We start from the raw sequence: 22,203 nt of genomic DNA on the forward strand, positions 1-22,203 counted from the left end.
AAACAGGATTTTTAAGACACTTCTGTCATACATAGACACATACTATATAAAAATAAGATTTCACTCATTATTTGTCAGTTTTATAAGTAATATAGGAACAAAGTACACAGGTTAATATCCAAGCTATTTTTGAGTATGTTTAGAGTAAGTAAATGCATTTAGGTAAAGAATTTTTTTATCCTTAGCAATACCCAAATTAAATACTAGATTACATGTATGGGTACAATACAGTGTTAATGCAGAGGTCGGCCTTCTTACAAGAGGTTTTGCATCACAATTACCCAATGAGCCTTCTTTTTTAAAGATTTTATTTATTTATTTGAGAGAGTATGAGAGTGAGAGAGAGCATGAGCAGGGGAGAGAGAGAGGGAGAAACAGGCTTCCTGTGGAGCGGGGAGTGGGGAGCCCAACGCAGTACTCGATTCCAGGACCCTGAGATCATGACCTGAGCTGAAGGCAGACGCTTAACTGACTGAGCCACCTAGGAGGCCCCCCCCCTTTTTAAAAATACATATGGTTGGGCTTCTTCCTGGATCTGCTGAATCAAAATCTTCTTTGAAGGGGCCACACATGTGTCAGAAAACTCCCTTGGGTAGTTCTGATCCTCACATTTGGTTGAGAACCACTGCACTGGAAATATTTTTAGGTAATAGACAAAAAAGGTAGCATCATCATCAGAATATCACTGAATTTGTTAATAAGGTGGTGTTTAGGGCACTCTGTACCACATGCCCCTGCATTTTCTTATGAAAGCTCAAAAAGAAAACTGCATTTTCCTGTAGCAATTCTAAGAAGTGTTTTGTGGTAAAGAAAACCAGTATACCTGACTATTCTTTCTCCCACCCCCTCCTTTTGGCTATCAGGATTCCCTGGGGCAAAACTATAGTTCGATTTTAAGGCTCTGTGTCCTGGCTATCTGTGGTCTAGTTTTTTCTAATTCAACAAGAATTTATTGAGCCCCTTCTAAGTACTGAATTCATAATAGGCCCTGGGAATGCTAGTAATTAACAAAACAGTCTGGAGCTTACAATCTATTGGATGAGACAGATGTGCAGCTAGTAAACATTTAGTAAGTGCTCCCTGATCTAGATACTGTAAACCTATTTTTGAGTATTGATTTATATATTTTTCCCTCAGTATTAACCAGAGATGAGCCATGGAGACTTTTTGTGTAACATATATCTGCAAATACACATCTATATTTGTATATTTTGTATGTACATGGATTTCTGTGTGCACGTGTTATGTTTTATATGAACAGTACATATATATACTGTTCGTCGTATAGACATATATATATATATACACACACACACACATACAGTGTGTGTCTCTCTCTGTATGTATATCCTATTTTCTGTTTATATGACCACATTGTTTATTTTAGTCAGCATCACACCTTTGGGGATGGGTTGGAATATATGCATTCCTACATGTGTGCACACACATGCCCATGTACATGAGATGAAATTGGATTCCAATTCTCAACATTACATTTTGGCCCCTTTTCCCTAATACTTTTTTCTGTTACATAACCATTTGTAAAAATTACAATTAAGTAAACCATGCTTTATATTTGGTAGCATTTTGGTCCATTTCTTTACTTTTTAAAAAATTATTTTTGTTTTATCTCCTTGAATGTAAGGAATATTTTGGGACAGTTTTTTGGTGGTGAGATTGAGATCAAAAGTCATAAAAATCTGGGGCGCCTGGGTGGCTCAGTTGTTAAGCGTCTGCCTTCGGTTCAGGTCATGGTCCCAGGGTCCTGGGATCGAGCCCTGCATCGGGCTCTCTGCTCAGCAGGAAGCCTGCTTCTCCCTCTCCCACTCCCCCTGCTTGTGTTCCCTGTCTTGCTGTGTCTCTCTCTGTCAAATAAATAAATAAAAATCTTTAAAAAAAAAGTCATAATGATCTGTGACTCTGTATTTGAAAATAGAGAAAGCATTTCTCTTTCTCTTCTCTCTCCTTGAAAAAGAGAAGCATTTTATTGTCACAAACAACTTCAGCATATTGTGTATATAATTTTTTTTCATAGATGGTGCTTTCCTAGGACAACATTTAATTGCCCTTACAACTTTTTAAAGCTACCAAATGGTTTTACTTGGGTCACTATTTTTGAGTAAAGTGTTGGCATGCTAATCCTCTTGGAAAGTTGCAGAACTGAGATTTTGGAATATAACTCTCAACCATCAGATACAAACAGAGACACAGTGTATACTGGTTGAGGAATTGTGGAGAAAGAAATTGTGCTTCATCGAGAATTGGCTGTGTTTTCAGACAGCACAAACTCAACAACCCACCTATACAGTGTGGCTGCCTTTGGAGCACCTAAAAGCTCAGGATTGTAATGGAGTCCCTGAAATCAATAAAGATGACCTTTCAAATGAGAAATCCAATGGAAAGTTATATTTTTCTTTCTTTTTAATGTGCACCCCTGGATAGTGCAGTTAAATTACATGGTTGAAGGATATTATATTGATGTCCCTGTTGGAAAGAGTTTTCAATCTTATCAGTTGTCTTTCAGATAATATTTTAAAGACTTGCTTTTGCCCATGCAATGCACGGCAGCAGAGTGGATTAAGCTAGCTCCAAAGCACTTACCATTGTCTATGAGCCAGAAAAGCAGCAAGGATTCTGATTGGCATTATTATTTATTATTTGTGAATGCTGATGGTGCATTTTCGTGGCTGAGTCCTTTCTATGCTTATTAACATTCATAAATGAAAAGGCTCTGCTTAGCTGACTAATTGGTAATTTAATTTCCCTAATAACTTTCTTTATAGGACCTGGATTTTGAAGCCAAAACAAGTTACACACTCCGGATAGAAGCTGCAAACAAAGATGCCGACCCTCGCTTTCTAAGCTTGGGGCCATTCAGTGACACGACAACAGTGAAGATAATTGTGGAAGATGTGGACGAGCCCCCCGTGTTTTCCTCACCTTTGTACCCCATGGAGGTGTCGGAAGCTACCCAAGTTGGGAATATCATTGGCACTGTAGCAGCTCATGACCCAGATTCTTCCAACAGCCCTGTGAGGTAAAAGCTCATTGCTCTTCTTTCCTGCAGTTTACAACAATGTGCTTTATTCACAACTCGTGTTTCTATATTATGATGCTTTTGATTCACAGCAAATGAAGACCGGTTTTGTATATGTATTGAGCCATAGCAGCGGAAGTGAAACGGGATCAGAACAACTCGACATTTTACTAATTTAAAAATGTTTCACCTGATTATTCAAGGCCATTATTATGTAGCAATATTCCTAGGCATTCATTATCATCCACAAGCCATAGCTGATGTTCCTATTGAATCAATTATCCTGAGCTCTTTCAAAGCAAACTGTGTTCAAAGATGAAGTGATGCATGTCCTAGTTGTAGGATACGGACATATATAAGAAAACTAATTTTATAAACAATTAAAATTAGGGATTAACTTTTAAGCAAATCATTTTTTTTACATCTTGGTCTATTTGGGTAGCATATTTTTTAGTTTATTGTTTCCACTTGTAAAAAATTAAATAATACTGTATCTATATATAAGGACTATTTTTCAAATGTTTTATCAATAGTACTGTATCGAGACTAGACACATGGTTCTAAGCAACGGATCTCTTTACAACTAACAGAATGATGATAGGTAAGCACTTCAGAATACCACAACATTCAGTTTCACAGTTTTTACCTCTAATTTACAACCTGAGATCTACATGTACGTTTTTGTGTATGCATGTGTTAGTATGTGTGTACATATGATACATCTTTTTAGGTGAATATTTTACAGAGAATATACTTGAAATTACTTTGTATTACATGTCTTAATTTGCACTCATAAGTAAAACTTTTTAATGTGACATTTTGGACTTTTTTTTTTTACAAAGTCTAATAAAGTACAAAAATCAATTTATGTTTTATATTCAGATATATTTAGCTTATAAGCTAACCACAGTTTTTTAGATTTAACTGCTATCCGGCAATGCTAAGTGCTTTTGAGCTAACTTCTGAGCTAAGTTTGGACATTGACGACAAAGTGTTATGAAAAATATCTGAAAAAAAAAAGAAAAAATCTGTAATTTAGACAATGATTCTTAGTTAAGAAAAGCATAATCTTTTACCTCCCTAAAATAATAAGCTTATTTAGGCATATATAACTGCTCTCCTTTCCTTCTCTTTTGTCTGATATTAATATCATAGTCTAATGTAGGATTTGCATAAAATAATTGTTAGTTCAAAAATGAAGTCATACCCGGGCGCCTGGGTGGCTCAGTCGTTAAGCGTCTGCCTTCGGCTCAGGTCATGGTCCCAGGGTCCTGGGGTCCAGTCCCACATCGGGCTCCCTGCTCTGCAGAGAACCTGCTTCTCCCTCTCCCACTCCCCCTGCTTGTGTTCCCTCTCTCGCTGTGTCTCTCTCTGTCAAATAAATAAAATCTTAAAAAAAAAAAAATGAAGTCATACTCATCATTTCCATCTATATGATAAATTCAGGCTCTATGGATGACTATATTAAATGATCATAAACTATTCCTAAGAATATAATCTTCTGTGTCATAGAACCTTTAAAAATCACAAATGTACCAGATGTTAGAACAAGCCTTCCCCTTCTCCCTGTAATAGCCCAGCCTTCGTTGCCAAAACAGCTTCCTGACTTAAGCTCAGCTCCATCCACCAAGTCTTGTTGACTTGCGAACACTTGAATTTGGGGTTTGTTATAGCATCACCTCTCTTACAGAAACACGTAAGTCTCCTCCTCTTATGATCAGACACAGCATGATTGTAGGCATAGATCAGCTACTTGGAATAGTCTCACTTCTGCTTAAGTCATTTAATTTCGTGGGGAGAAAGAGAATGCTTTCATGAAGTTGGAGATATAAAAAAAGAGACACTAATACGTAACAGTACTTGAATGAGAGAAGTTAAATCTTGTTTCTTCTTTTTCCTTTACCCATTTCCTTGTGTATCATCCTGCTAAAGCCTCTCCACGTCAATATTTCACTTGTTATAATATTTTATTTGAAAAAATGCAGCATTATATAATAATTTGGGGAAGAAGGGAGAGTGGGACCAAGTGGTAAGTGACTTGAGTTAGAGATGAAGTGACCTCCAGGTCTCCTCCCTGAAGCACAGATATAAAAAGGTCAGAAAGTGAACTCTGTTGATTTTGGAGGTAAAGATCTCTGTGGCTTTCATCAGTGAAAGAGGCTGGCCAGGAATTTATTTTTACCTCATTTTCATTTTCTTAAGGCTAATGAAGGTGACCTGAAAGGTCAGGTTAATACCAGCTTATGTCAGTTTTTGAACACCTTAATCTCACATTTAAAGAGGTACAGCCAAGTGGACTAAAATGGTTTTTTGTGTGTATTTCTTTTACTTTTGTAAAATTAATTTATTGACTTAATATTTACTACTTGTTTTCTTGAAACATTTTTATACTATTTTTTATAAGGTCGCTCAGTCATTCATGGCTGATTTTTTTCTGGATTTGTCTTTGATATTTTTCTCCTCTCCTATTTATTTGTGATGCCCTTTAAGAGGCCAAGTTCCTCATCTTGTAGTTTGATAAATAGATGTGTACTCCTGTGCATTTTCTAGAATACTGGTTCTCTTCTCAGCGCTGCTATTTACCGAGTGACCTAGGGGATGCCCCTGAGCCACCTAAGTTTCCCTGTGCCCAGTAAGAAGGAAAAGCAAACCCTATCCCTGCTTTATCCCAAGGTTTTTGAAGATTAAGTAATAAAGGGAAAGTAACTAATGATTTTAAACTGAGAATCATGACTTTAGTATTAGGAAGTATTATCATTGTACATTGCTATTATTACAGTTTTTTCTGTTTGCATCCCATTTGTGTTTCAAGGTCAGTAAGTCAGCAAAAGGAGACATACTTTACAAGCAATTGTATTGGCGATCTGTACTGAAATTTGTTTTGTATTCACATATGTTCCAATATAGAGACAATATTACACAGTTTAATGGACATAAATATGTGTTTGCATTGGACACTCAAGTTCCTATCAAAATGTAAGCCCTCCTTCAACAAATGCCATGGATGGGCAGGGGGCATGATCTGCTGAGATCCTAGGATGAGTGAATTTCCAGATTGAGATAGAACCTGAAGAGTCTTAGGATTGTGAGCTTTGTGCTCACATTGTGGTTCTTAGAGGGATGGGAAAGTAGTATTTGTTTCATTGTAATTTCTTAAAATTAGGCCAATAGTACTTGAATTGTAAACCAGGATGGGAAGTTGGATAATTAGTATTTAAATTTATTGACATTTTTTGTAGTGTAATACTAAAATCTAGCATATGCTATTTATATTTGGAATATTTACCAATATGTGGAGTGAGAGACTAGAATTCTAGAAAGAAATACATTTACTTTCCTCCGGCAAGGCAAAATTGAGAGCCTCCTCTCACATGATCCCTGCCTTACTCAGCACTTTTTATTTTTGCCTACTTTTAACACCAGCCAAAGCTATGCGTAACTCTTCTCTGTGCATCTGCCCTTTCCTTAAAGAGGACCGAGACACCTACATCACCATAAAGCATTTTGGCCATCTAGAAGTATAGTAGCACTAGATGGAAAGATTAAATGAACTCAGAGCCCATTGCTTAGCCAGAATATAATAACACTGTTGTGAACTGTTGTATCTTCGTTATACGTTGCCTAGCAGCCAGGTATGTTACCTCCCCCACGTGTCATGGATACATTGTTTTCCTCTTCCCAAATAGAAACTAGAGGCCAAAAGTGGAAATTAGATGTGATAGTTGAGATTACCTAGCCTGGGGGCGGGGGAGGGGGAAGAAAAGACAAGAAGAAGAGGCTTTTTCAAAAGCAAAAGTGAAGCGTCCCTGGTGGTCTAATGGTTAGGATTCGGCGCTCTCTCTCAAAAGCAAAAGTGATAATTATGGTCTAGCATACTTCTGGCTTTTTATGTTTTTGTAGTTGTTTACTATTTCATGTAAATTTTGGCCCTGAATACCAAATATCAGGGTTTATCTGTTGAACTTGGAAGGACAGGTCATGTTCTGCTGATGATTTTGATCATCTTTCTGAATGGTAGAAACTTCATTCCTGTGTTTCTCATCAGTGAGGTGGTAGATACTGTAAGAGCAGCCTAGAGTCTGGAGCACTCTTCATTCCTCATGTCAGCACTGGGAGATGGAGCAGTGCATCAACACACATTTATTAAGAACCTGCTTTGTGCACAGTGCTAGGGAGAATACGGACAGGAAAAACAGAGATGAATAAAACATTTTCTCTGACCTCAAGGAACTTAGAATCTGGTTGAAGATGTAAGATCCCATAAAAGTTAAACACAATGAGGGAAGAAAGTGTCAGAACTGTAACATGGCCAATTGTGAGATAAATGGTAATCACTCTGAGGTCGCCGGACATGAGGCTTCATTAGAAGAAGTGATAGCATAAGCAGGGCTTTGAGGGATGGCAGGATTTGAACAAACCAAGAAAACATTATGCAAAGTCTGTTTATGTTTTATTTAGTTATATACTAAGAGTCTACTGCTGTTTTATGGAATCAGATTTACTTCCATAGGCAGCACAAGCCCAAAGTCCCGATACTAAAAATAGCCAATGGATTGAAACATGATATTATTACAAATAAGATCAGATGTGAAGAGGGTTTCATAAAAATTAATGGGGATTATTTTCAGCATTTCTAACAATTTAAATACAGAACTACATTTGCATTTATGCTTAAGGATACCACGATAATAATACTTACCTGCAGGCTCTTTTGGCATTCCTGGTATTGTATGTTCTCAGATCAAAGGTGACAAAATAGTATCAGATATTACATTATGTAGTGTGACTAGTATGATCGCATTTGGGATGTTTGAATAATTCAGTGTGTAGTTTTTTAAGGAGTTTATATACATGTATATATTCATACATATTACTTTAAATTATTTGTTACTATCCGATTTTCTAAGAAATTAGCCAGTAACATACAGAAAAATAGTGGTTCATGTGAACAGTAACAGAAATCAATTCTATCAGGAAAACATGAGGTATAATCTATTTCAAAATGCTGCCCAATTTAATATAACTAACACTAAAAATGAAAATATATCTGTTCAGGTATGGTGAAAATTTTTAAAAATGTGTTTTTTGTTATAGTAATATAATTAAGATCTAGAGATAATTTTCAAAATGTGTTAAGTAGGAAATTCCTAATCTATTTGATCCATTTTTCCATCTTTTATTATATTGCTCTGGAATTAGAACTCGGCTCGGAGCAAAGGTCTTCTGAGTTAGCTTTTTTGAAGACTCCAGGTAGAATGAATTTATTGAAGATTACATTTCTCTTGATTTGTCCCTTATAGTATTTTCCACATTTAAAATGCTTATTGAAAAGTGTGATGAATAGAAGAATACAAAATCCATAATGTTTTTGGTGTGAGTCTTTGGGAACTATATATAAGGTGGAAAGATTAAGGAGCTATATTTATCTTGAACTGTACTGTTAGCATTCTTTAGTTGCAATAACAGAAATTGGCATTGGTAACTGAGAAAAAAGGAAAAGGAATTTATTGAAATAATTGGGGATAGCTCACAGAGTTAAAGGAAAAATTGAATAGCCGGTCCTCAGAAAAGAGAGGAGTAAGGTTTTTCTGTAAATATGAGGAGCAAGAATGAGCAAATAGTCTTTTGAGGATGCGTCAGTGGGACGAACCCATGCCAACCCTGTTCTTTTCTTGTGGCCCCCTGTTTAAGGTTCACAGTTTCTTGGAAAGTTTTTTGGCCTGTCTTAGGACGTGTGTACTGTCTCTTACCCAGGAAGTTCTGGGCATCTTGATTCTGAGTACCATCAAGATTGCATGAGATTGGGAAGGTTTAAATCGCCAAAGGAATATTGAGTTGCCATTATCAGAAGGGGGTGAGAATGCAAACAGTGGCATCACTAAGTACTAAACTCAGTGGTTTATTTTAAAGAGATTTCTTGTTAAAGTCTGATAAGGCAAGCATTATCATCTCTTTGTTGTAATAAATCTGCCCCCCCACCTCGGTCACACAGAACATGTGGTTCCATTAATTTAGCAAGGTCTGTATCAGAACCTTTCTACTCCTTGCAGCAGTACATACACACACACACACACACACACACACACACACACGTGCACACACACGCACATGCACACACACACAAATATCTTAGGAGATTAAGGTTTCAACTCAAATCATTCAGCTATTTCTGTTGTTCAGATTTGTCCATGTATATTTATCACATTATCTTTGGCCATGTGGGGAGTAGCAGTGACACATTTGTGTTAATCTAGCTCACTCACCCACACGTCCTATTTTAGAGCATTGACATGCATATCAATAGCTGGGCAATAAGAATGCTCCTTGGGAAGAGCATTTTGATTGATCTCCATAGCTTATGAAATAGCAGCAATGATAATAACAGGTGTTTATTAAGGAATTCATTTTATAGCAGATGTACAAAACACTAAGCATATACAGATGTTTAAGATGTGGTCCCAGCCTTCTTGTTATCGAGCTATAGAAGATACTGTATACAAAAACTTATTTTAAAACATCTAATGTTAAATCTGGAAATGAGAAATCATCTCATAAAACCTTCTCATTTTGCAGCCAAAGAAACAGAAGAGTATAAATGGTCAATGGAAAGCTCAAATAAGTACAGTAGGTTAGTGTCAGGGTCGTGGCTATAAATTTTGTCCTTTCATTCCTACTACGTGGTTTGTGGTTTCTCTGGGAGCACAAAATCCACAGATCCTACATACTGCAGAGTTTCTTAAAAAGGCATAATTTGTAAATTGTTTTTGCTTTAGTTTTTGTTTTTAGTTTAAAATAAAATAATTTTTTTAAAAAAAGTTTAAGATCTAAGGAACAGGGAGATCCAAATATGTGTCCTCCAACTGTTCACTGCATTAAACATTAAAGAATTTTAGTGACAGCCTGTATTCTTTATACAAACCAAGAAAGGCCAATTATGGATTATATGTGTTTGTTATATTTTTAAAAACAGAATGGCTTTAGTGAACTAAACTTCAGAGATTTTGCCTTGACTAAGAATTATTTTTTTTCTTGGCAATATACTATAGGTACATCCTTGATTTCCCTGTACTAAGTGTACTAATTTTTGGTTTGATCCTAGGGAAATTACAGTAACAAAAATATGCAGTGACTCTCTGTGATAATGTAGGACAATTGCTAAGATCAGCCACATACAAAATTTTAGAGATCTCTATTTCAACTCACTTTACTGATTAATAAATTTGAGCTGAGGGATTAAATGGTAGTCCCACAAGTAGTCAGATCAAGCTAGGTGCTAATATCCCAGGGTCTCCTGACTTCTAATCCTGGGGTCCCATAGTCACATCACATCATACTACATTATTTTTATGATAATTTCCAAAATTATTACTAGTGTGATATAAGTGAAACTTGATATTGTGGGGGCAGGGGCGAGGTGTGTGGATTGAGGATGAAGAAAACTGTTGGGTTGGTAAAAATTTAAAAATCTTAGCTTTTAGGTTTAAATCTCTCTGCTTTCTGATACTATTCTTGGGCTTTCTTTCTAAAACCATTACCCATTTTCTTCAAAATGATCTATGGCAGGACTCTGTCCCATGAGCCTTCCTTTCCCCCACAAATAAACCAACCACATTCTAAACCATTTGCTCTTCTCCACAAGCAAAGCCCCAAAACTCAGGCCTGAGGGTCTCTGATTTTAGGCAGGAGCGCAGTTTTCCAGGATGGCAATTAAGTCTCAGGTGTGAGGGCTCTAAGGGCATTCAAAGATGGGAAAGACGGGGATGAGTTAGAGAAGGCAAGACAACCCCTCTGTGCCTGCTCCATATCCAGGGCCTTGGAGACTCCCTGAGTATTTAAAAAAAAAAAAAAAAAAAAAAAAAACTTTTTTCTTAATGTAATTGGAGAGGCTTGCCGCCTTACTGGTAGAGGACTATCTTCAAGGAACACAGAACTAAAATAATTGGAAAGGAGGAAGAATGGAGTACAGGAAGACCAACATGAGGATACGCATAAGATTAAGAAATGGAAAAAAAAAAGAATAAGAAATGGAGATACACATGATCTTTTTATAAATCAGTTAAAACATCAGTTTGACCCACAGTTTTAGATAGGAGAGCATAGGGAAAAAGTGAAAAGAAGCTGAATTGTAGAGTTGTAAGTGGCAGGGACTAAAAGCTTATTTATAGGTAATAAATAAGGTGGTAGGAGTTATAATGTCAGTTGGGACATGCTACATTTCAGTTCATGTTGTATATCCATGTGGTGAAATTAAGCAGGTAATTCAATATATAAGTCTGGTGGTGGTATATAATGGGAAGATGGCTCAGATGACATGGTTCTGAGTCTTGGCTCCATCAACAACCAACTGTGAGACTTTAGTATCCAATACTGAAATACCATAATAATATTACCTGCTTGCCCTAGTTAGAAATTGTGTTTGGCTAGTAGCAACAAAGCTTTACACTAATGACTTACTAATGAGAAGTCTGGAGCTATATACCCAAGGACTGACGATTTGGCAGTGTAATGTCATCAAGGGCCTTGGCTTCTCATATCAAACACTCATCACCTCATATTTACAACTTGGCTTTTGGACCACATCCCATTGTGTTCATGTCCCAGGTGTGATGGAGGGGAAGGGGCAGAAATCAAATGCCAGCTGAATTAACAGCTCTGTCCTATCATTTAAGGAGTTTTTCAGTGATGCTTGACTCAACAACTTTCATCTCATTTGCTAAAACTTCAATATCAAGGAACCAATACCACATCTACATAGGAGACTAGCAAATATAGTTGTTGGTTTGAGGATTGAGACTGGATATTAAGATATTAAGATTTTGAGCTGTCTGACTAGTAAATGGATAGACCAGAAGCTTTAATTACTGTAGCAATAAAAATACAGAGGTGATCTCTCTAATTGGTTACTCCAAAATATATATATTGAAAGAGGCCAAGATTTTTTTAGGCTGTAATTTGCAGAAACTAGAGGAATTGTTGTGAGTCCACACACCGCTAACAGCACTAGAAGATGCACTGACATTCACTTTGGTATGTGATTAGAGAAACACCAATCCGCTTCCTTTCTGCTCAGCCTCTAGTTGACTCAGGCCATCAAACATTTCAATGCCGAGGCCAGTAGGTGCAGAACTGCAAAGAGTGTGCTCCTCCAAACTTCTTTAGAGTCTTCCTTTTCTTTTGACTCAGTCAGCCCTCCTGAGAGACATGTACCTCTCACTCTAAAGAGTGCCCATATTTTATTTTTCCTGACTGAGGGATTGCTTTTCTCAGGTAACTTCATACAGTAGTGAATGCCTTATATATAAAATCTAGTTTTTTTGTATATCTAGAGGGGCTGGTAGAAAATAGGGAACTCCTTTAATTCTGGGTGATCCCAAGTCCTGGGGATTAAGAAGCATAACCGCCATCCAGAATGTTCTAGACAGTTTGTGTCCTCCGTGTCCTTGCCAAGATCTTCTATCTCTTCTCAAGCCAACAGCTTATTCTCTTCCTACATCTGCTCTGACTCCCTTTATCATTTCTAGGAGACCAATTTGTTGGTTTTCTCCTATGTATGTTGATAAGGAATAAAATGATGCAAAATCTAGGCTACAACATGTGGTCATTGGGAGTTGCTAAGAAACTGGATGCAAAAGTAAGGGAGAAAAACAAGTCACCAACAAATTCTAGATTTTTGGTTTGAGCAATCAAGTGATTAATGGTATCATTTGCTTGGAAAAGAAAGAGTAGGGGAGGTGAGGGTTTGGGAGGTGGTAGGAGTTATAATATCAGTTGGGACGTGCTACATTTCAGTTCATGTTGTATATCCATGTGGTGAAATTAAGCAGGTAATTCAATATATAAGTCTGGTGGGCCAATGAGATTTTATGTAATTTTGGGAGTAACCAAAAGTATAGAAGTTACTTAAGCCATGGGACTGTATAAATTTCAACGGAAAAGCATTTTATATAAAGAAGAGAAGAGGACCCGCAGGAGCTTAAGTAAAGAGAAGTCATGAAGAGGAAAGTGAATCAGCCAAGGTGACTACAAAGGAGCGGACAGTGAAGTAGGAAAAACACAGAGAATATGTGGTATTAATAAAGCAAATGGAGAATGTGTTTTAAGGAGGAGTCAGTGGTCAATCATAGTATATTTGAATGAGAGAGTAAGAAAAGAATAGAGAGGTGAACAATGGATTTGACGATATGAAGGCCAATGATGAACTGGACACACATAGAGGAAATTTGTTTTTTAAAGTAGAAAACATACTTGCTTTCAATTCAGATAAAATACAGAGGGAAAATATCTTATTCCAAGGAAAAACGTTTTTGAGAAGGTCAGAGCAAATGGGATGTGCAGAATAAGTGGAACAATTTGATTTTGATATAAATAAAAACACTTCAGCTATAATAATTGATGGTAAGAGGGTAGGGAGAAACTCAAGTAAGATTTATTTTTCTCATGTCCCATGTACCACAGATCTTGGAAGTGTGAGTACATTTTGTTTGTACTGCCATTATCATTTCAAACAATTTAATTTTCTTTTTCCTTCAAAGCCCTCAACTCTTCTGTGGAATGCATCATCAGACTTAGAATCTTCCATGTTGCCATCAACCACCAAATATACAGTAATCACATTAATTCAATGAAGATTTTAGTCCCTGGATCATTTTATTCTTTCCCATAAAAACTCCTGGCATGATGATTGGTAACTGATTAAATTATACCAATGACTCATTAAACATGTTGGCCTTTTATTTTCTTGGTCTTCTTGACTCCAGTGATCTGTTCTTCTGCCTTGATTTAGTCATAGACTTTTAAAAACATACTCTTGACTTTTCAGCCCTCATATATATGCTGCTACTGAAAATCTACTTCAAGGATCTCATTCCTTGTCCACCACCTCCCACTCTAGCAGTTCTGCAACCTGATGCTATCAGAATCTTCTCAATATCAATCTATCTTCCCTTATTTCCTTAATGCTTTCTTATGAACTTCTATACCATGGACCTTCATTATTATCACTCCTGTGTGCATGCCCCTATCATCTCTACTCCTCTCTCTCTTTCCATTGTCCATGACTAGTTAAACCCAACCCTATGCTCTCTGTGTACCTTCAAACACATGGGTGACACAGAGCAAGACAGATAGGCAGGATGACTGATCTCACATTAAATTGATGAACATAAATTTCAAAGTGCCAATCCACAATGCATAGCCATTCCATTATACATTCCTTATTCTGTGTGCATGTGTGTATTTATATATATTTCTGTCCCTTACAATAAATGACTTCTCTCTCCTTCTCAAACTACCTTCTCCTCTTTGCTCCCTCAGCTGATAACCTTGTTTCATATGCTATCAAGAAAATAGAAACCATCAGAAAATAAGTTCCTAATATTCTTAATACCTAAATACGTATTGCTGGACAAAGACAGTATTTGTTAGTTTGTGGTTAATTTTCTAATATTTTCTAATGCCTCCTCTTTCCTTGCTATGTTTGCTATGTTTCTAGCATTTTATAATACAGCAGACTAGAAGTAGATGATTCTATTTAATAATAGTAGTTGGAAAACTATGGAAACATAAAATACATTCTTAAATTGGTATGTGTTTGCTTATCTGTTCTTTTGTTTAATTGTTTGCTTTTAAATGAGATTCCTTCACTCAACTAGAACCACTCGGGGTGGGGTTGCGGTGTTTGAAGATAGTCATTAATTGGAGGTGGGTGAATTTTGTGTATGGAACAAATAACAGCATAATGGAATTAGAATATAGGTGGAACATTTTTCACTAACATTTGGATAGCAGATATTGTGAGAAAACGCTTCTACACACCAAAATATTCATGTAATTTTAAGGGTTCTACCTTGAAACATATCTATGGAATCCTGGTCAAGATCCTGAGTGAGAAATTTTTTAAAAGTTGGGGGATTAAGTATGCTAAGCAAAATAAGTCAATCAGAGAAAGACATGTATCATATGATCTCACTGATATGAGGAATTCTTAATCTCAGGAAACAAACTGAGGGTTGCTGGAGTGGTGGGGGGTTGGAGGGATGGAGTGGCTGGGTGATAGACATTGGGGAGAGTTGTGCTACGGTGAGTGCTGTGAATTGTGTAAGACTGTTGAATCACAGACCTGTACCTCTGAAACAAATAATACATTATATGTTAAAAAAAAAAAGTAGGAAGGGAAAAATGAAGGGGAAGAAATCAGAGGGGGAGACAAATCATGAGAGACTATGGACTCTGAGAAACAAACTGAGGGTTCTAGAGGGGAGGGGCATGGTGGGATGGGTTAGCCTGGTGATGGGTATTAAAGAGGGCACATATTGAAAGGAGCACTGGGTGTTATACACAAACAATGAATCATGGAACCCTACATCAAAAATAAATCAATTAATTAAAAAAAGTTGGAGGATTAAGATTAGGCTGGTGTTGTCAAGACAAAAGAAGTTACTATGTGTATGTGAATGGGCAAGATGTCTACGTCTGTTTCTTTTTAGAGGGACCTATAACCATGGCAAGGGCTACTAAATCTTTTGTAAATGATTTTGGGGAGCCAAAATAATAATAAAATAAATTTGAAGTTCATTAGTTCAACAATCCACTGTGAAGATATCTATACAAGGGTATTTATTTTTTACTGACAGAAAAGCAAAAAGATTACCGACAAGCAGTTATGAACCGAGTATAACATTGGTGAAGCTTTAAACTAAGCACGTATTTATGTTACTAATATATGACAGATTGTGGAGTCAGCAGGATTTGGTGGTTGGTTATGCAATTAATGAAATAAATTTAGCAAACTGTAATCAAACAAATATTGAAGTATTTTTTTCTTTCTTTTTTAATGTTCAATTAGGTATTCAATTGACAGAAACACAGACTTGGAGAGATACTTCAATATTGATGCCAACAGTGGAGTTATTACAACTGCCAAATCTTTGGATCGAGAGACAAATGCTGTTCATAATATCACAGTTCTTGCAATGGAGAGCCGTAAGTTGTAAGGTGTAACATTAAATTAGGATGGAGGTCATTGAGAGTAGAGAATGGGTTGTCATGAGGTGCTAATTTCTGCTTGAGTTATATTACATGCTTATGTTAATTGAGCAAAATCTTCAAAATCCCTAATTTCAAGCTGTGAAATATATTTATATCATTTATTTGCCAATACTCACAAAGTTAATGAAAAGAGATTACTGTAAAATAATGGGCCTGAGTTACCTTCCAATGGCTTCCTATTGTATTATAGTCTTATTTCATAAGCTGCATCTATGATATAAAGTCGGTCCAAGAGCTTACAAAAAGTAGTAACTTGATCTCAAACCAATACACACAGATAAGCATATTGATATTGAACTGATTTTAGCCCCTTATAATAAAAATATTGAAAGAATGATGCATAATATGTTATGTATATTATCTATGTATATAGTATATGTGCATAGATAATACGTATATAATATATGTGTATAGTCATACAATTCTGTACTCTAGCTTCAAAGAATATTGAAATTCATGGTTTATTGGTCCTTTCTTTCAATGATTTTCTCATCAGGGACTCAAATAAATATACACATGTACTATACATATATATGATATTTAGATCAAATTTTCTGTTGCTTTCTTTGAAGTCTATAGTGTTATGTTTCTAGATTTCATTCACGGTTTGGTCATTTTCTTATTAGAATCATGATTTAAGAGGCAAACCATTTTGAATAATTCTAATTGTTTTTAATAGGAGTTGCTTGAGTAAATGGCAATGGAAAATAGCTTTACTCTCAGAGTAAATGGTAAGACATTTTCCTCTTTATTAGAGAATCCATCTCAAGTCGGAAGAGGCTATGTGGCCATTACTATACTTGACATCAATGACAATGCCCCTGAATTTGCTATGGACTATGAGACCACTGTGTGTGAAAATGCCCAGCCAGGGCAGGTAAGAGCTTTCAGCACACCAGGCTCCTAGCTTGTGATTTCTTTAAAAATATCCAGCTGCAGTTGCCTTTGAAATTCTGCCAGCTTTAAGATAAAACATAATCAGCATGTCTCAGCAAAACTAACACTTTGATGTGTAGCATAAACTAATATTGAAGGAACTTTAAAATTCTGGTTTAATTGGGATGATGAAATTTCTCAAGAAGAAGGGTAAACATTGTAAAAGCCATGGTAAATGGTTGAGGGCTTTGACTCTTTTAAGGAGAAATCTAGCATGTGAAGCTTGATTGGGCTGTTCCCCGTTTTACACAGCAGGGCTTACGTACCTTGAACTTGTAAGAATTAAGTATAGTTTAATCTTGGTGTGGTTTGTTCTATCTATCCTTATTGTTCGGGGTTTTGTGATGTGTACTGGGCTGGTGTCATCAGTTGGTACAGCTTCTTTCTCAGGTTCGCAAAAGTAAATGCAAACATGAAATTTCAAAGGGACATGATTGGTTTTTCAGAGCCCTTTTTAGATTGGGTTCATATTAGTACATCTGGTCCCTCCCCCCTGGAGGATGGTATTTATTATAAGGTATAAAATTGCTCTGTCCTGCAGCACAGAACGCAGCAGAGCACAGCAATGTGCTTTCATGTTTTTGAATTCTACATCCCTAGGTTATCCAGAAGATCAGTGCTGTTGATAAAGATGAGCCATCCAATGGACACCAGTTTTATTTCAGCTTAACAACTGATGCAACAAATAACCACAACTTTTCATTGAAAGATAACAAAGGTAAGGAATTATTGTCACCAGTGGAGGCAGCAGGTACAAACTCTCTAAGCAACTACTTTTTCTTGCTCAGGAATGCTGATTATGGAGATACACACACACACACAAACACACACACACACACACACAAGCAAGGATGTTAATTAAAGGGCAATGAGCCCCTCAAGTAATTTTTATCTATGGATTTGCTGTCATGAAGAAGCAGCTGCTACTTAAATCATTTCAGGCCTAAAACCAAATAGGGGAGAAGACAGAAACATCTCTCTCTGACTTTTCTTCTAGACCTTTGAGAGCCAGCTAAATGTGTTAATAAGGCTATATACTACATAAATATAACTTGAGACATTAGGAAAATAATTGGTATTTCCAGTTTGATATCAACCTAAATCAACTTTGACTTAATATTTTCAATAGTAGCATCAGTTATTCTTTTATTTTTAACAAAAAAATAGAAGTAATCCCTGCAAATAATTAAAAGATATATTCCTGATGCAAGGAAGCATAAAAAGAACAAAAGAGTTTCCTGTCATCCTCAATCTCATTTCTCTGCTTCAAAGCTAAACACTCTTATCAGTTCCCTAAGTTTCATTATAGAATATTTTTATAAGTACCTGTAAGTATATTCTGGTTTTGCTTAAAAAAATACACACACACACACACATTTTTGCTTAAAAAAAAATATATATATACACAGAGACACACATATATAATATTTACATTTTATAAATATATATAGACTGATATAGGCATATATAAACAATTATTTTATATATAAACAACATAGATAATTTTATATATATGTCATTATAGACAACACATGGACAATTATAAGAACTTTTAAAGTAGGAGAACCTGCCATTTGTTCTCTAATTTTGAATTTATATATTCACAGGTGTTTTCATTCAAGGTATTTATTTTAACAGAAGGGCATTTTCAACTGATATATATATAGAGAGAGAGAGAGGAGTATTCTCCACCAATACAGAAAATGTAATTCCTTTGGGTTGAATATGTGAATCAGGTTTCAGGAAAAAAAAATGTAGAAATAGATTTGCTAGTCAAACACTGACTCATCTAAAAAGACTTACTCAGAAGGTGGACATGATAAGTGCTTTTTGCCTGAAGCTGCCATCTTCTTTAGTGTAGAAAATCCAACTTTGACCTCAAAAATTCAATCTGAAAATAATAGTTTTCCTGATCCCACTCTCTGCTTAAATGAGAACACTATCTTGTCCCTTTAGTAATATAAAAGGAAGAGCATTCTCTATGTGGGTAATCCCAGACTCTGTGGATTAATCATATTTGGGACAGTTCTCAGCACTTGGATTCATCTAGCACAAGTGTAGAGAGAGGATTTTATGACCTTGCCAAGAAGAGTCTGAATATTTCCCCCATGTGTCATCATCCATTACCACCACAATTGTTGAACTAAAATGTATGGGTTTATAGGACATCCCCACTGCTGCACAATTGAAAGATTTCCCTAAGTCAAGACCAGAGCTCCCTAGCATGTACCTTGGAGAGGATCAGTTCTTATATTAGCTTCCATCATAGGAACTGCATAGAGAACATGTTGAATTTTATGATCTCCTTCCTGAGAATAGGGCTATCTTTCACATACTGGCCATTTATGCATGTGCTTCACAATCCATTGTGTGTGTGTGTGTGTGTGTGTGTGTGTGTGTGTGTGTGTGTACACGCATGCTATTTGATGCCAGTCATGTTAGATTACAATTCAACAGCTTTGAAAAAACTTTGTGTATCAAATCATGAATACATATATCTTAATGATTGGGAGGTAAAAAATAGACACGTGTATTACTATTAAGTGTATGGAAACATACTGAAAATAATATCCTTCTACAACTCCATGTATAGATTTTTAATGAACACCTGAAATTCATGTCTTAAAAGATTTGTTTACATAAAAACTTACCGGATGGAACCTGAAAATCAGTTTTATACATGCCACATCTATAATTGGACGTTATATGTTTTCTCCAGTCTCCTGTAAGCTTCTTGTTTTGTTCTCTTTGGATAGAATAGAGTTCAGCTTGCTCTTTGATTAGAGCATTGTTAATTCTTTTATGATAAACTTTGGATAAATATCTTTTTGATAGCTTGGAATGGAGATACATATTAAAGTACACTAGATGAAACTATGATCCTGTTTTCCTTCTTTATGTTTTAATTGCTATAAATTTAAAGGATCACATAAATTCTCTAGTTAATTAAGACAGTAGCTGGGTAAATTGCTAGTAGATAAAAATTATTTCTGATATAGAAATCACAGTTATGTGATACAGACATTGATAACTGGTAAAAGCTTCATAATTAAATGTTAGATAAAATAGAATATTGAATATAAATTAAACACAAATGACTATTTTATCACCAACAAAGTGTTTATATATATGCAGTTTGGGTAATGATATATACCAATATGGATTTTTAAAAACTACACAATAATTCCTTTCCTGAATATCTATGTATACTTAATTCGAATAAAGCTGGATTGTCTTATTTTACTTGTTTCTATATTGGGTTTGGAACTTGTCAAGGAGAGGATGGATTGGGATTTTTATTTGTGTTATCTGATTATGCTGCAAAAATATTTATCCTGTTAATTTGAATCACCCTCTTTGTAAGTGTATGGTTTGAAATTTAGGAGAAAAGGGTGTATTCTATGTAATTTTTACAAACTTGCAGTTAAGTGATGAACAAAAATTTTCATATTCAGTTTTACTTGATAACCGTTTCCTTTGGTCATAATTGTGTAGCATGACGTAAATCCATTAAAATGTATTAAAATGAACCAGTACTGGGTAATAGAGCTCTCTGACAAAAGACACTTAACCCAATGACTTAAATCACATAAATTTGTGTGTGTGTGTGTTTTTCTTCTAGAAGTCTGTACCTCTTAATCCCTTTCACCTATTTTGCCCAGCCCCCCACCCCCCTTAAATCAGGTAAGTTTGGCAGGACTAGTCCATCAGAAATTTTGTTACACATTTGTTTTCTCTATCCTAGACAACACAGCTTCCATTCTCACCAGGAGAAATGGCTTCCGGAGACAAGAACAATCTGTTTACTATCTGCCGATCTTCATCGTGGACAGTGGATCGCCTTCCCTCAGCAGCACCAACACTCTCACCATCCGCGTCTGCGACTGTGATGCCGATGGGATCGCCCAGACCTGCAATGCGGAAGCCTACGTTCTACCCGCGGGTCTCAGCACAGGAGCCTTGATCGCGATACTCGCCTGTGTCTTGACATTACTGGGTAGGTACTGCGCTTGCGCTGTAAGAGCATTCACACCAACCAGATATCATGACCTTTCTCTTCTCTTTTGCCTTTAGTACCTTTTTGAGAACATATGCAAGAATTCTGTTCGATGGTTTTTGTTCAATGAGAAACCCACGTTCGTTGGCCACACTTTCCAGTAGTATATTTAAAATACAACTCGGAAAAAATATCAATTTCATTTTTAAAACAACAGTAAAGATAAATGACTGTTTAAACTTATTTTTTTTTTCAAATTTACCGTGTCCCAGCTGTTTGTTTTAGAATACCCTACAGAGGAGATATTTTAGACCAGAATATTTTCTATGTTGTTTTGATAATGTGATTACTTCAGAAATTATGGCTTGATATCCCACCTCTTTTCAGAAAAGATTTAAGGTAGATTTTTAAATTATTCACAAATTTGAAAAGATTGCAATTTCAGCAATGCAAAAGTTATAATTTCCCAAGAATTAGCATATTTAATTATACTCTCCATGATTACTTTATTGCACAGTTAAATAAGATTTATAACATATTAGAATTAGTTTTATAAGAGATTATGCAGTACCCTTTTAAAAATTGGGAGACATCCAACATGGGCATTGAGTAATGGGTTTATTCCTTAGCTATATTGTCTATCAGAGTAGAACTTCCTACATCAAGGACAACAAGTGTTTAATATTACATTGGAGACTGTACTGTGTGTTTTCTTAGGGTCTAATATAATTTGTGAACCCATTTATAATAGATTTTTGTAAGAGCTGAATTTGGCAATGTGAGTCATCATTGTGTAATGTTTAAAAACAAGATTTATGAAGTTCAGTAAACCTAACTTTTATTACTGCTCCCAACATATACTAGCTTTTCACCAGGGGAACATAATAAAGCTGGACTACTTAGTCTAGAAGGGAAAAATAATAGAACTAGACTGTAAGGTTGTTGTAAAAATTAAATGAGATAATCATGTGCCTACCATATAGTGCACATGCAATAACTTTTAAGTGTTATTGATGAACTGAATTCTCAACCTATTAACCAAGCTAAGACCTAGTTACTAATACACTGTAAATGATCTCATACAAATGGAAGTTACTGACTTCAATAACCTCAGCTAACCAAATAAATCTAGAAAGGAAAAAAAACTTTTTTTTCAAATAGCTTCACACAGGTGGTGGAAAGTCTC

The 22,203-nt window shown here is 35.8% G+C and overlaps 1 protein-coding gene across 1 annotated transcript in view; it reads left to right on the plus strand.

Annotated features, from left to right (window-relative positions):
- The window catches only part of CDH7 (cadherin 7), a 130,683-nt gene that overhangs the window by 80,552 nt on the left and 27,928 nt on the right, over positions 1-22,203 (plus strand). The window contains exons 7-11 of the mRNA XM_027576285.2: positions 2,784-3,037; positions 15,882-16,018; positions 16,840-16,961; positions 17,621-17,738; positions 20,766-21,017. Coding sequence (XP_027432086.1) covers positions 2,784-3,037; positions 15,882-16,018; positions 16,840-16,961; positions 17,621-17,738; positions 20,766-21,017 — 883 coding nt within the window. The remainder of the gene's footprint in view (positions 1-2,783; positions 3,038-15,881; positions 16,019-16,839; positions 16,962-17,620; positions 17,739-20,765; positions 21,018-22,203) is intronic.

Source organism: Zalophus californianus, chromosome 14 (genome assembly GCF_009762305.2).
Source record: "Zalophus californianus isolate mZalCal1 chromosome 14, mZalCal1.pri.v2, whole genome shotgun sequence".
NCBI lineage: Eukaryota > Metazoa > Chordata > Mammalia > Carnivora > Otariidae > Zalophus > Zalophus californianus.